The sequence below is a fragment of the Parambassis ranga genome, chromosome 18, assembly GCF_900634625.1.
Source record: "Parambassis ranga chromosome 18, fParRan2.1, whole genome shotgun sequence".
Taxonomy (NCBI): Eukaryota; Metazoa; Chordata; class Actinopteri; family Ambassidae; genus Parambassis; species Parambassis ranga.
In genome coordinates, this window is record NC_041038.1 from 4708668 (window position 1) to 4725488 (window position 16821).

Here is a 16821-nt window from a genome sequence, read left to right on the forward strand (position 1 = left end):
GTGGGGCCCTACGGGCTACAAGATTCTATAGAAATGCCACCCCAAACACAAAGACATTTACAGTGATGATTATATAAGAAACCTTTTTATTTAAATAATGTGTGAACACACAAGAAAATATTATCTTAAGGAAACAAAAAAAACCTGTACAACACAATCAAAATATATCATAGAAATATGTACTCTCTGAAGACTGTCCACAGTGGTGGAAAGTAACTAAGTAGTTGTACTTTGTTACTGTACTTAAGTAATTTTTCATGTATTTTTTATGTATCCCCCAAGTTAAAAAAACAATCCTTGAGTTCAGTTGCCTCAATTTAAACTCTTGGAAATTAAAAGTAAGTACTTAAGACTTTGGTTAAGTAGGATCATTGATGTAGCACATCTACTTTTACTTGAGTATATATTTGCTGGGTAATTGTACTTTCACTTAAGTACTAAACATCAGTACTTCCTCCACCACTGACAACACAAGATATGATGACTAGTATTGTTATTATTAAGTTTGTCCATAGTGCAGGATCATCAGTGAGAACTGGACACCTTGGAACCTTCCTTTGTTACCAAGTCAGGTGCTGGAGGAGTAGAGGAAGGAGTGGAGGCTCTTAGGTGTTGGACTGCTGCTGGGACGTCCTCTGGAGTTTCCTCACAGGGCTCCACATGACCTGTGTGGTATAAGACCATAATGATCAGCCTGATAATTAACACTGTAAATAATCCAGATTATTCATAATGCACATACTTTCATCTGTTTAAGCACAGCACCTGATGAAAAACATAATTTAAAAAAGCCATAAAATAACACAACTATATGACAATAATTAACTAGCTTGTCATTTACAGAGAAACACCTGAGCATTAATAAACACTAAATTTACTAAATATATACAAAACAAGCTAAAGTAGCATTAGCATAGCAGCTACACACTGTTGCTGCATGAGCTAACAAGCTACTTTACAGCTTCATTTACGTTTTTATATACATTTACGTTTTATATCACGTCATTATTTTGACGTTTGTAACTCATTTAGCAGACGTTTGTACGCAGAGCGACTCACAGTGAACATTCAGGCTGCAGTATGAAGGAGGCTGTAGTGATGTGTGGCGCTGCGTCTCTAAAAGTGTTTTGATACAATGTGAAAAAAGACAAACAGTGGTGGAGTAAGATGAGGCTCAACTGTGTCATAGACTCTTACCTCTCTCCCGTTTCGCCTCTTCTTTCTTCTTCTTTCTTTCTTTTGCCGTCTTCCCTTGCAGCCTGCAGTGTGTGTGCTTCCTCCTTTATTTTGAACGTGCCGCTCCTCTCTGCTTCCAGCAGCGCTGTCACAGGACCCCGTGGGGGCGTGGCGAGGGGGGAGTCTGAATGTGTCAATGCGCTGGGCCAAAACAGGTGTAGTTGAATGGTGGGGCTAACTGACCGTCCGTCTTAGGGCCCCTTTCATGCTCGGGGCCCTAGGCAATTGCCTGGTTTGCCTACCGTGTTGCGACGGCTCTGTGGGTAAATTAAGGAAGGGAGTCAGGGTGTGCCCCAGGGCAACAGCAACAAATCTGGATTATCATATCAGCTGAGTGACAGGCAGGTTTGTACTTAACTCCCCACCAAGGGCAAAAGGTAATAGAAGTGTATATTTGGTGAATGTGTGTGTTAAGAATCCTAATGGTAACTGGACTTCACCTCCTCTGGGTCCTCCAACCTATAATCCCCCATCTTGAAATAAACCTGAGCAGACAGTGACAGAGACTAAAGGGCAAAATGAAGGATATGTTTTTATATTTCTACATAAACCTTCCCTCTGGAATACAAACACCTCCTAAAAGTCCAGCCTCTTGAGGAGGCACACAGATAGATGCTTTCTGCATTGTGAAATCTGTCGGCCCGAACAAGGCTGCCTGTGTTTGTGGAGGGCAAAAGAAGAGGAGAGGCTGTGTGTTTGGGCTAGCTGCCCAAGCACAAGTGCTCTTCCTGGGGATAGGCACCGACACATGGTCCCCTCACCGCCTCCTCCTTTTCCTCTTTTTGCTTCCAGATAGATAGATAGTCGAGGGTGGCTGGAGCGATCAGGCATGCTAAACCAATCTGTTCACCCTGTGCCCCGCCATTCCCACCCTGTCACACATTGCATGGCCAAGGTTAAACGGTGGCATGCTACAAAGGAGGAGTTGGAGACGTGGAACTGTACCTGTGCTGTGTTGGAGGCCTGTTGTCCAAGAGTGGAAAGGAGGGTGGTGGTCGATTGATGGATGAGCAGTGTGCGCAAGGGGCCTGACAGTGTGTCTGTGTGTGTGTCATTAGGGAGATTGATGCGCAGTAAAGCCTGACTTTACCTTGTTCATGCACTGATACACACATGCATGCTAGTACACAGGCCTTTAGGGAGATGGCTGAGACATGTGTATACAAAGACTCCTCTAGTCTCTGTGGTATAGATATTTAAATGATGGACATCATGCAGTCAGAATAATGTTTATTTATTCAGTCAGACTCCTTCCCGTTTTCCTTGTTGTACCACCACAGTCGCACAGGTGCAGGAGAAATATGTGAGCTCAGTGTGTTGCAGGTGAGTGAGGACAGCAAGTGGCATGAAGAAGTGTCTGTGCCACAAGCTGGAATTGGACACTTAGCCCAATCTAATAGTTTTTTAATGAGTTCTCCAAACGTATGCTGCTTTGATTAAGCATCTGGGCTTCTCAGTAAATGAGCTAGTCTATGTGTTAGAGCAGACAAAGCACAGGAAGAAAAAAGTACAGTACCGATGAAGGGAATCCACTCAGTTTGTATTTTGAAGTTATAATTATATTATTATTATTATTAATTATATTTTCTGTGCTTTTATTTCATTGATAAAATATAGTGCCTGGAGAAATTATTCACTGCCTTAGATGTTTTTACATTTTGTTGCTTTTATAAATACAGTTATGGTCAATATAATTAGGCTTAATGAACAAAAATCATTTACAAATAAATAACTATGTATGACAAGGTGAAAAAGACAGACTTTTGCAAAGCAATAAAATCATAACAGTGACTTAAAATGTTCTTTTGAGCACCTGCAGCACATTCTGTTGCTGTTTCTCTGCTTCGTTTTCAAATAGGTTTCTCCTTTTTGTGATATCTATGTTGTTTAACCCTCAAACTTTTCACTGTTGGATATAGATACACCTAAAGTATCAACTATAATCATTTGAATTATATGTTTTGACTCAGCACAGGTTTAATGTCTGCAGTTTAATTTTTGTGACTTCCTGATCTGTCCTCTGTCTTCAGCGAATTGTCCTCCTGAAAGAAATGTTGAATTACAAGGGGCAGATTTCCTTGGAATTTACTAGACCCAATATTTTTCCCTCAATGAACAGATGGACCAAAAGTGACATCTTTCCTGTAACACCACCCATGGTTTAGAATGTCCAGTTTCTATATAATATTTTACAAAATATTACATTTGTGTCCTAAGCTAAGAGGGCTAGTTTATCCATTCTTTAAATCACAGTCCTATCTGCATGTAGTTAGTTTGATCAATGTTTGTCATTTTCATACTGAGATGTGGGTTTGGTCTCTGCTAACCTGACGCCGACCTCACCTCACACACTTATGTGTGCGAGAGCATTTTCTCTATTGCCAGCTTGTCACCTCTGGGAGGAGAGTAACGGCTGAATTTCAGCAGTCAATGTTGCTGATGCAGCTGCTGGTTGGAATTCAATAGCAGGGTGAGCTTTTCAACATGCGCTAACCTCTCTACGTGTCTCTCTAAAGGATAATCCCTCCTGGCCATTTGGATGCTGGAACAGCTATATGTCTATGGGGAAGCTGTCATATCTTATGGAGTTTGGAAAATGATGTCTCAATTTTTCTCTTCGCCTAGTTTTACTCTTATAAGCTTTCTTTCTCTCTGCTGCTTCTGCTGTTTTGTGGTTAGGTGTTGGTCTATACACTTGTGAAAAAGTGAAAAAAAAAACATTTCTTGTCTTCCTAAACCCTGTTTTTCTTGATGTTCCATTTGAATATATCTTATCTTATCTATATTTTCCTTTGGTTTTCTAGGCAGTAACAACTCCACTGTTCCTTTGTGTCACTGCAGGTTACCTGTATGTTACCTGTCTCATCCAAAACTGCTCGGACAAAATGGTGACAGCCCAGTTCCTTGGGAAGATCGATCACAACTCCCTGCTGGTGCAGGATGACTACATATTTGTTAAGGTAAACATTGTCATCAGAGGGCAGATACATACTTCTGTCAGGATACATCACTCTCAGCTCCATCTAGGCTTCTAAAAGTCCTGCTCTTTAAATGGTGGTGATTGATAGGTCCATACTACATCATATTTGTGCTGGATTACAAGGTCTTTAAGGACTTCAGGATTTGTATGGATATCTTCTGTTTTTGGTCTAGAAAATGTATAGGGTTTGGACCACTGCATAGACAATCTATCTAAAGTCTACAGGTAGTCATGCAGATACCTACTAGGAATTGATTGCAGAAATGATACACATATGCAAGCTTTTCCCTATATTGATGTCTTGAGCACACCTCTCTCTGAGCTCTGGAGCATGTCCGTAAACAGCTACACTTAATGTCTCTTGTTGCAGGTCATCAAATATGGTTCAGTCCCTCCAAGTGCCCTAATTAACCATGCAAGTTAACAGAGCATGACAGAGCTCACCTATTGCGTTTATGAACCTTTAAATGTGAAAGAATAAAAGAACAGCTTAAAAACAGACCCAAAACAGTTGAAATGGAAATTTGCCATTGTCCCAGAGTCTCTATGAGCACTGCAGGAGCAGCACTTTCTTTTTATTGTGTAAGTTAAAGCAGTCTGATTTCACTTTATACAGCAGTGTAAGGCCAAGCAGACAATTGCACCTCCCTATCTTTTCAGCTTTGTGTTAATTACACTAATGCCCTGAAATACAGCTATTACCGAATGAATACAGTTAAACCACACCTTTAATGAAGTCTTTCTCACACCTGCTTCTCCCCTGTTATTTATTATCACTCAGCATTTGTGTGTGTGTGTTGTATCTGTCAGTGTATCTATTCAGTTGTTTGCTCTCTCAGCTGAGGCTGCAGCGCTCCTGTCTTTCTTACTGATAAACTCTGGCTGCGCAGATAACATACAGCACTGTCTGCCTGAAATGGAAAAGAACTGCTATTTGGGACAGTGTGCAGAATTAATCTGGCCTTGTCTATAATTGACTTGCCATGCAGTACAGTACTGTATACTGCAGAGGCCAATAGCTGAATCCCATTTGCATGTGATAACAGGAAAATATACATGAGCTGCTATAGCAGAGCAGCATCTCTACAGTTGGATAGAATAGTTATATCTTGTGGGGGTATTTGTGTGTCCTAATACATGTGTGCATGTATATGAATATGTGGGTATGCATGCGCGAGTGTCTGTGAGAAGAATTAAAACCTCATTAGGCAACAATAGATGGGTCCATTAACCCTCAGGGATAATCCTCACAGTGTTACTAACTCACCGTTGTCAGATTTAAGGACAAACACACGGACAGAGAAAGATTTATTTTCTAATGGGGGAAAGCTGATTCATTCATCATCATCTCAGTATGTACCAAAATCCGGCTGTAGAACGTAAAGTAATCACTTACATCAACATATTTTTGCAAGCCTGCATAGTTACAGGTATGTGAAGGTTGGTAGGGGCAAAGTAAAGGCACAAAAAACAGCAAACACACACAAGATGTTCCACATACAGACACCTCGTTCCAACAAATAGCTCCAACAGGTAGAAAACAAAATCAATGTATTGATCATGTATTCTATTTTACTGAGTATGTATAGTGCATATTCTCCTTAAAACATGAACTATATTCATAATAACTCAATCTACAGTCCACTACATAGTGTATTTACCATTTTGTAGTGCTATTTAACTGGTCTAAATGTGTCACATAAAATAGTGTGAAACCACTCCACAAGCATTATTTACTGCCAATCATTGTGCTCAAAAATGCACATTTATTCAGCCAGCAATCCGGCACTTTTTAATTGTGAGACAGCAATGACTAAATTAATTACACTGAGTACAAGTACGTTTTCTTCTTGTTAATGAGCTCAAACTCCTCCAGAATAACTCCTCATATGGTGATTTGGAAGTTGTAAAAAGTGTCTTCTTTCGCATTGAATCTCAGTGCCTGCTTTACCCAAGATGCACCCTGACAGCCAGTTCCATTAGTGTGTTATTATTTGCTTACCTACAAAACCTAAGAAGAGAGTCAATCCAAATATATTAAAAGTGGATTTTGTGGAAGCTGATCGATTTCAGAAGAAAGTGATGGTCCAAAGCCCAGCAGGTTGTGTAGCCTCCTTTTTAATCGAGACATCTTTTGAGGAAGTATGGTGACATAACCCAAGATATAAAAACATTAAAGGTAGGGTAGGACATTTCATTCTGATGCACTTTTTGTTAAATTAGTGTACACTTACTTTACAATCCGATAGCAACCAATTAGTTAGGCAGTTTCGCATTAAAACGAAGAATATTAATCATCTGTGGAAGCTATAAAACGCTCAAAAAACATCAGCCAATCGTCTGGGTGGACCCTGCACAGATTATTGGCTGGTTGTCACTCTCTTCCTGCTCTGCGCGCACCAGAGAGGTACGTGCATTATGGCCGAAGTCACAGACCGCAGCTCGTCTTCAGGTAATGCGCGTCCATGTGATTGGGAGGCGTGGCTTCGGGTTGCACGCCGAGAGAAAGGGGCGTGTGTTTACTTTTGAAATATGGCTGACTCTCACTGAGTTTTCAAAATCTCCTACCCTACCTTTAAGAAGAGTAAACTGTCAAAACTTTTTATCTGAAGACAACAACACCGTCAATGACAGAGAAACCCTTGGAGATGTAAAGTCAGCTGAGGTGTAAAAGTGTCGTTATTACAGTTAATAGAGCAGCAGTATTACACAGCTTAAACTGCAGCTAGAATTTGATAGGACAAGCCAGTGTGGATCTGGGGCAAAGTTAATGTTTTATGGATAAATGAGACAAAGATGAGCCTTTTCCAAAGAGATGGAGGACAGGGCCATGTCCCAGACCTTTTCACCTCATCAAAGAAACATGCAGGAGCAAACCAAAGCTTTTATCAGTGACAGAAACTGTAAGGTCTAAGACTGGCCATGACCCTTGTGGAGCATTTTAACACCAGCTGACATCAGCTGCCTGAAAGACCTGGAAAGCAAAGGAAATGCTAAACTTTGCCATCAAACATTACACTATTGAAATCATATAAATAGCAAGAAGTCTTTATTTCATGCTATCCAAGGTGGCAGAAATATCACACCTCCCTCTGTTAACATACTTATGGAGGCTGGTATATTTACACAGGCTGGGCAGTGTTGTAGCCTGGTCTTTGGGGTGCTTATCTGATATTAGAAATATGCAGAGTCAGAGCTGAAAATGCAGCGCCAGCAGTGGCCCACACACACACACATCATCTCCTCACTTTACTCTCCTTTCTTTAGAAATGTGATTCCATTTGAAAAACAGACTTGATAGCGTTTCCGTCAGGAGCAAGCTCTCATTTTAAAAAATGGCTTTCATTGTTTCATCGCCTTTTCATCACTGTTCAAAAAAAAGCTGCGCTCGTCTGCTGCTTTCAATCACAGGCGACGGTGATAATCACAGCTCAATTTGAACTATGATGACACAGGCTCAGATATCTGAGTGAAGGACACAGAGGCTCAAAATAGAAGCACTGACTACAGAGTGCTCCATCTGAGTTTTGAAAGCGGCTCTAAAAGTTCTAGCATTGCTCACCTGAGGGAAAAAAAACAGGGAGTGTGATTCAGAAAGTAGTGTGCCGGCATCGGAGCCCATCACTTGGGATATGACATGTTCAGCTCCTGTTCAAGCGTCTGTCAGTCACCAGTGTTGTCTCTTTCACTGAGATTCCTCTGCTAAAATGTAGTTTCAGCTGTTGGTATTCTGGTTCAGCTCCTTGTGAGCTTTCTGATGGGCTGCTCGCTCACAGCAGGACGGCAGCGTGATTCAGCCCTTTATCTGTTTGTGAGTTGGCGCCGAGGTCTGTGCAGTGCAAGGGAGTTTCTTTGCGTTTACCTTTCAGCACAGGGTGAGTAACCAACAACAGATGGTGAACTGTGCACCTCTGCCTTCAGTCAGCTGCACACTGCCGGAGTACTTTGTCTTATTCTGGTGGAAGTTATTTAAATTAAACCTTTCAAACATAACCTCTTCAACTTAGCTGTTGGTGTTTCATTGTCCATATTGTGTGTTTTATTTCTCCACTTGAAAGTGTAATAATCAGCTCTTACTTTCTCATACTTTTCATTGCTTTTCCAATGATTGCAGAAATGATGGAGTTTGGATAGTGTTGCCAAAAGCAGTACTTCATGTTCATTTTTTCTTCTTCTCACCACAGGTCACCACAGGCAATCGCACCAAGCACTATGTGTCGTACCGGCGCAATGAGTTTGTTCAGATGAAGTTCCCCAAATACTCCTTGCCAAAGGTAAAGCAACACTTTATTTACTTTTTCTACTGCAGATGTTGGTTGCAGTGAATAACGTACCTGCAGATCCTCAGAGATCAGTGTTGAGAACCCTTCATTTCTCCTTCTTGGCACTATTCTCACTCATTATTGGATACACTTTCATTTTTATGCTGATAACGCCCAGCTTTACAGCTCCATAAATGTCAAACACCTCTATCCCACCCTCTTTCATCACTCCTTTTAAACCAAAAACTCTATCAGTAGTCTCTCAGCAAGGCAATTCTTTACAGAAATCATCCCGTCTTACATTGAGGTGTGTAATAGGTGTGGCAGTAAAGACTTTACATTGACAGGAGGTCAAATATTTGATAGTTGGAGGTGATGGTTGAATCAAATACTGCAGCAAAGAAACATAAGTTTGGTGCCTATGAGGGACAATTATCTTTTAGTTGTCTGCTTAGAATGTTTTTGCATGCTGTTTTTTGTTGCTCTTTTCTATGTTTGCAACCTTTTCTACATGATGCAATTGAAAATACCACTGGCTTTTTCCTTTCCTTAGGGATTCAAACCTGTGTTTTTAAACATCTCTTACTACTATTGCCAAATCCTTTGTTAGTGTCAAGTGCCTGCACTCAAATAAATCCTGCTGCAGGCCTGATACACGATCATGTTCATAAAATATTCAGCATGAAACATCGATCCAGTCACATCTCGTGTCAATGACATGGGCAAAGACGATAAATGAGCGCCACTTCAATACAAGGCAGGACAGGAACCTTTCCTGTCAACTGAAGCAGCACAGGGGGCCTTTTTGGTGTGACACCAGCCAGAGTGTTATTGAACTGTGCTGATTAAATGTGGTGCCAAGGGAAAGTATCTCATGTATTTTTCAGGCTTAAACTGAGAAGAGAACCTTTAAGACAATCACTGCTATTGACGCTCTGTCAGAGAGGGCCGCAGTGAGCTCCACGCACACACACACATCCAGACACTGAAGAACTTACAGAATTACTCATGTTTGACTCCAGCCTTCCACTTAGAGGGATCTTATGCCTCAATTGTTTCCCTAGCTCAGCAACAGTACTCAGTGATCCTTAAGGAAGGTGAAAGGGATTGAACTACACTCACAAACACACACGGCTGCCTTATTTCAAACAAGTAGAGATCAGTGTGTTTAGGTGTGTTAGTTAGAAGCTGGTGGATGAATCGGTTAATGCCTGCGTGCATGTTTGGTTAAGTATGCCCTAGTTGCACTCCCTCTTGTCTCCTCTCTCTCTACATGTGTCCTCTTACTTGGGTGAGCAGATAGGTCACACTTTACGAAGCTTTTAGGTCGAGCAACATGGGGTGGGCCATCGGGGGAGGGACACAGAGAAGGGGAGAGAGAGAAAGAGAGAGAGATTTGGAGAAAGTGTGTGTGTGGAGGTGGGGGTAGAGGGAGGGGGAGTATTTCCATGTTTTTCCACTGTGAATAATTGAAAGGCTGCAGGATGAAAAATGCAGAGGCCATCAGAGAAAGCAGTTTGGTTCTGTCCTGTGAGACCTGACCTGAGTTATGGATTAACCACACGCACGCACACACACGCACGCACACACACACACACACACACACACACATATGCACAAACACATGCATACAGCTTGTTGGACTGTGAAATCACAGGTAATAATTGTCCCTTTGCTCTTCTGCTACCCTCTCTGTCTACCGCTCAGAATGTAATCACCATTTTCTGAGATTATACGACTAAAGTGTACACTCAGTTCCTGTGTACTAGATAGGTCAAATTTACAACTGAAACGGAGAAGCACTTCACTGTCAGGATAGTAAAGATCATCAGGTTCATCATGGCTACCTATGATATGATATCGCTTCCAGTGTGTTCATTAGCCAAAAAACAGCAATTTGAGCACATAGGTTTTTGGGCAGCAGGTCATTCGGAATGAATATACAGCAAGTGGGTTTAGAAGATTATCTTTTGTGTGAAACATTAATCTCAATTCCACTGCTAAAAATGTTACAAGATATTCCACAATAATGTTTTACAGGCCCCAACTGAGCCCTTAATTATTGGGTATTGGCCTGGTCCTGTGTGATATATTTATATATTTAAACCAGCTCACTGATATTTTTTCACTGCTACAGCTTAGCAGGTTTGGTGATTCTCTTGCCTTGTAATCACTGAACTAAATATTGAATTTATCAAAATCTACACATCTTCAACCGTGATACCCACTGACATATAGCGGCAGTACCTGAAATAATGAGATTTTTTAAACCATAATTTTCTTCACACAAATATTTAAGGACCTCATAATTCTGTTACTGAAATAATTGACAGATAATGTGACTTGATTTGAACATGATCAAGCCATTATATCTATGACCTAGCTGCAACATTAACAAGCTGAAGAAGAGGGAAAAAAATAGTATTCAACCATTTTAAAACACCTCAGCCTCAACGTCTCAGCAATAACAATAATAATGAATAGTTTTAAACCTAACCTAACCTGCAGGTTTTCAAGCAGTACAGTATCAAATCTGTTAAAGAACAAGTTTATTTCATTGGCCCTTTCCACACAACCTGTGATGGTCCTCATGCCACATCAGACCTCCCTCATGTTGTTGTGCTAGAGTTTCCACTCCAGCTTCCTCCTGTAGTTCTCTTTGGCCTCTCTGGTCTTCGCCTTCAGATCTCTCTGTATGGCCCTCAGCTCTTCCCGTTGCTTATAGTCTGATCAATAAGCAGAATATTGAAAAATTTCTAAAGCACTCAACAAGGTGGTCAGAGGACATGACTGTCTGAGACATAATATTTATATCATCCTGTATTGATGGCTATGACAAGAAGGCAAACTGAAGGTCTGCCTTTAATTCCTAAGTGTATTTTATCTTTAAGAGGTATGTTTAAAAAAGCTGAATGGCTGCTGAAAGCAGTGAAGCCTTTCTGAAAGCTGAAATGTGTGGGCCAACTGTATCAAAGACCTCCTTGCTGAATTCACTAATGTCCAAGGGGCGTGATGAGGATTTTAATGTGATTAATGGGATCTGTTAGAGTGTGAAAGGAAATGAGCTCAATACTGCTGAGAGGGGGTGAACTCACTGAAGAGACTATTATGTCACAGCTGACTGCCAGGGGAAAGCTGGCATCAGATTTTGAGCAAAACATCCCATCACACCATTCTGACCCAAGCCTCAGAATGTCAAGGAATGGAAAAGGATGGGGTTTCAAAGTCTGCTCCTTATATCAAACAAGTATTACATACTTAGCATGTTGACATAGCATTAGCATAGGATTTTTTTTAGTCTTTTTAGAAACTTCCAAGCAGCCAGGTTGCTATAGTATTTGGGAGATCACAAACTTATGCAAATCATCATTTCAGCAGATTTCAAACTGTATTTGCAGCCAGGCCATGTGTAGTTTGGACCAGTCCTGTCCTGTGAGATGTGATTCTTTTAATTTGCTTTTGCTATTTTATTATCATTTATAGTACATTCTGCAGCCTTGAGTTGCCCCATTCAAACAGACTTGCCTTGATCATTATTTTAAATCATAATGTGCGATACTATTGACAATAGACAGCAAGGTTACTTAATTTGGACCAGGCAGTGTGGTGAGTGGGTGGTGAGTGGACATCCACATCTTATCTTGCCCTCATGCTGAAGTGTCCTTGGGCAGTATCAGTACATTAGAAACTGAAATGAGAGACACAAGTGTCTTGTTTAAACCCCTCTGTGGCTTTTTGCTAGTGTGTACAGTACAGTATACTTTCCAGCTGACTGATCACATCCCTTATTTCCACTCGTTCCTGTGGTGTGGTTTTTGCCCTACATAGGCTAGTCACATTTTTTAAGGATGTGCAAGGAATGCATCTGCACCCTTTCGGTTTCTATTCAAGTGGAAATGTAGCCTTAGCACCGTCTGATTATTTCTTTCTGTCTGGTGTTATTACCACCGCACTGAGTTTGGGTCAAGTAAAGGTTGAGATGGTTTCTGCTTCTTCTAGGAACCAGGATCACTGATATTTCCCTCCTAGCAGTGCTGCTTGTCTTTTGGGTGACTATAGCCCCAATGGCCCTGTCAGAGATGGATGGAGAGAGTTTTTTCAAAAGACACTCAGTGATGCAGCACCAATAAGAGGAAGACTATTAGAAATGTCTTGCTGTTTCAACCCACGATTATGTTGACAGTGCACTTAAAGCCAAGCAGGTGGCATTTTCACAACAGATACAGCAACTGATGCCAGATGCTGAGATTTCCTATGAACGTTTGTTTTTTTCTCACTCTTATCATGCTACATTTAGCACCTTTAGCAACAGTGAAATGAAAAAGTGCAACACAAATGCCACCAGCAATGGACCAGATAATACAGGTTGCCAGGTGTTGCATCAGTGTCTTTGTTGGCAGGGTTCTTCTACATATTTGGCACCAGTTTGGACTGGACTGGGATCAAATTCAAGAATTTGTACTTCTCTGTCCTTCAGTGCTACTCCATACACATGTTAGAAAATGTGGTGAAGGGGTTTCTGCTTGTAGAACACCTTTATTCAAAGTGTATAAAATTAAATATTGATTTCACTTTCTTAGAACTTTTTGGTACTTTTGGTTACTATGAAAAAAACTAGTGCTCCCTTTGGACTTTGCTCACGGCACTAGCTTGACAAACTGGCCTAGTGGTATTTTGCACACTTACATGTCTTTTCTACATGTCATAAATTACAAAAGCAGCATATATAAGGTGCTGGCCTAGGATGTGTTTACAGGTGGAAAAGTAGGCAGATGTTTTTGGCACGTGAAACAGTAAATATTTTAATCCAAACCTTCATGTAAATCCAAAAAGAGATCTGAACTAGATATCTGACAAATACCATTACAGAAATGATTTTGTGATCTAGTCATACTGTTTGATTTGGCAACATCCTTGCTTTTCCACACAGCAGGACACATTTATGTTTGCTGCTCCGACTTAAGCAGCTTGCTGCCCACAACTTTTCCTCTAAAAGCTCACCATGGCTGCTTCTTCTTGTTACATAACCCTTATGCCAGACACAACTATTAACTTGTTTTATTTATTAATGACTGCACTAAACACAGAGGTGTTTCATGTGGCACCTTTACAAGGCTCCATGCCAATGTGTCCATGGGCCAGACACTTGACCTGAAATTGATCCCAATGTTTGCACCAGTGTTATTGTGTAGGCACAAATGGATGAATGTGATTCACTGTGGAATTAGTCTACTGCAATATTGTGTTCTTTTTTTTTACCGATCACTGGTGTATTTATTCTGAGTTGGGTTGAGTTGAGTATGAGTTGGGATAAGCTGATCAATTCAAGTACATACAATGAAAATACAACATGGACATAGATCTTGTGTTGTCTGCATGTATTTACATCCTCACCTCCACACATCTCTGTGGTGCAGGATTATGTTTTTAGCCACCCTGGTGGGAGGAGGATTGGCTCTGAATGTTAAAAGGCAGCTGAGGCTGAAGTTGGCACACTTAGTGCCAACTCCTCCTCAAGCTCCACGCAGCAGACTGAGATGAGCTGTCAGCTATAAACTCCGGCTACAGCACAGTGCTTTAATGGAGGACTGGGATAGAAGGAGAAACAGTAGACAGAGAGGAAAATGTGGAAGGTAAATGAGGTGGAATATGCCTGTTTGAACTCAGACAAGATGCTGTGGTTATGATGACTGCACATTTATTCTCTCGATCACAGTTAGTGTCGCACAGTAATGTGTCATACAAAAATGACAGTACTCATGTACAGGAGCATGACAAATAACTATTTCCCTTTTATGATCGTATAAGTTATACTAATATGGACTGACTCTTCAGAGGCTGATATGTTGATTGGATAATTGAGGTTGTTTCAGGGTTCAAGCTTTGATGAACTGGTTACCATCGCCCTAGCCTCACATTATTTGAGTAAATTATATGAATAGCCCCCTGAGTAATAACTGTAATGCCTACAATGTCCATTTGCATTTACAGACTTATAGATCCATAAGGTGAGGGTGGAAAAAGGAATGGGTCACATAGTTCATCAGAAAGAATGTTTTTACTGCAATTCAAGTAACAGACTTGAAATTCATGTACTGCCTTCTTTGTTTACAGAACCGCCGAGGAAGTTCAAGTGACATTTTATCCCACTATTCTAAAAACTCAACAATCTAGACTTTTCAGTCTCAGGTGTTGTGCCAGACCATGGATCCATTTATCAGTTCACTTAATCCTACACAGGGTCATGAGGGGGCTGGAACATTTGCCAGCTGTCAATGGGTGAGAGGCAGAGTACACCTGGACAGGTCGCCAGTCTCTCCAAATTAGATATCTCAGGCTGATGCCAAGATTTTTGGAGGGGCGAAAAAATACAATGTTACAATGTCACTATGTCAGCCACTGTTTCTTTATATAGTCAGTCAGACTCTACTGAAAATGTTAAAGTGAAGCCACCTTGATGTACTGTGCTACAACTGCGCTATAAGTCTTGCTTTGCTCACATAGTTCTTCCAAGTATTTTTAGATTTTTCCAAATGTTACCAAGTCTTCTTTGCTCTATATGGCTACAAAAAGTCATGTAACTAGGTTTGTATGACTAAACAGTGTCAACAACATACCTTATATGTGCAGCAGCCAAAGAAAAAAAAACATGAGTCAGCACTGCTTAAAGTTAAACTCGTGTGAAGTCGTTAAACTTAACCATTTTTATTTTTGGATTGAGAACTCAACCAGTTGCATCCTAATCATTTACATACATGACTAACTTACTTTATCCAAACATAATTCTGCCAATTATTACAAACCTTGCTGAGTGCCTTAGAAACAGTCCTTTTATAAATAGGAAGATCAGGGCACAGCCTTTAATATTGCTTTTACGTAGAGCCACAACCATAAACTCAAGGGTAATTGAGTTTGAGTGTTTTTTCTGAGCAAGATGGAAGAGTGTCACTGATTGGAGACACACCTTCTTGGGCACTTCCCCCCACCCTCTGATGGCTTTGTCTTCAAATATTATGTTAATGTAATCACTACCACATAGAAAGTGCTGAGTCGCTCTTTGTGCCGTCTTTATAGTCTTTCATAAGTGATGAATCCATTTGCATTGGAAGCTCAAGAGCTTTGACAAGAACACCTAACAAGTTTTTGAAGCTGTCAGAAACAGTTTTTGGATGGGTAAACTGTTCCCTTATCTCCCCTCAGTTTGTTTCTTTGTCTCTGTAGCTCTGTATTTATCGGATTATGTTCTCTAGCTTGCAGTAGCTTGCTGTCAAACTTATGTGAATCACACTTACTGCTTTATCTATTCTCTCTTCTTGGTTTCATTTTCCTGTTTTTTCACTCCTCTCCCTCTGTCATTTTTGTTTTTATTTTCCTTTTTTGCTCAGGTCTTTCTGTCATCATTTTTACTTTCCTCATTTCTAACACCAGTGATTCAGAGAATACTCACAATGCCTTTTTTCCCTTCTTTGTTCCAGGATGTTCAGATCGTGAGTACAGATGAGAACCAGGTCTTCCTCGCCCTCCAGGAGTGGTACCAGACAGACACTTATAACCTGTACCAGTCAGACCCTCAGGGCGTCTACTACTCCATTGTACTGGAAAATGTCCGCAGCACCAAGCAGCCAGAGGAGAACGTCCTCATCGATATCCTGGAGGTGAGACAGGGTTTGGGCAAAAACACTCCATACAGTCTAGAAAACATTTACTTTGTAATTTGTACTAGAATGTAATTAGTTGGTTCTGTGAGCACAGCTGAGTCCAAATGTAGGCTTTGTGTCCCTTGAGGACTCCTCACCTCCAAAACAGCCAATCTGCCTGAAGCACTTTTAAGTGGATGTGAATGGAATGTGTATGTGAAAGGACCATTTAATCATGCTTAAAGGATAATGCTGATACTATTTTTTCATTAATCTCATTGTCAATAAATCCTATTACAAGACAAAATATAAACAACATGCTTTATGGCTTCCCTTCTTCAGCACTGGTTTCCCCAGTAAAGATATATAAGTATATAAGATATATAATTTACTAGCTGTTTCAGATGCAGTGTATTTGTGTGTGTATGTCTGTGTGTTCATGGTAGCGAAGGAATTTGCCAAACAGTGCAATGGTGTGGCAAATTGGATTTTTAATACACAGACAGTACTTGTTCTTATTTGTAGTTGTTTGTTGTTGCTGGTTTTTGTCCTTTTTTAATAATAATAAAAAAAACTAGTGATATTTACAGGAAGTAAAGAAGAAAGAATACTTTTTTAGGATAAGAGGAATGATGCATGTCATTTGTACAATACCTAGATTTTATTGTACTGGTGGCTAAACAGTCATTATAGATATTACATGAGA

General features: G+C 40.5%; 1 protein-coding gene across 1 annotated transcript in view; it reads left to right on the plus strand.

The window, feature by feature from the left end:
- The window catches only part of sorcs2 (sortilin-related VPS10 domain containing receptor 2), a 235948-nt gene that overhangs the window by 193045 nt on the left and 26082 nt on the right, over window positions 1-16821 (plus strand). Inside the window, exons 7-9 of the mRNA XM_028429592.1 lie at window positions 4078-4196; window positions 8401-8490; window positions 15954-16133. Of these exons, the coding sequence (XP_028285393.1) occupies window positions 4078-4196; window positions 8401-8490; window positions 15954-16133 (389 nt within the window). The remainder of the gene's footprint in view (window positions 1-4077; window positions 4197-8400; window positions 8491-15953; window positions 16134-16821) is intronic.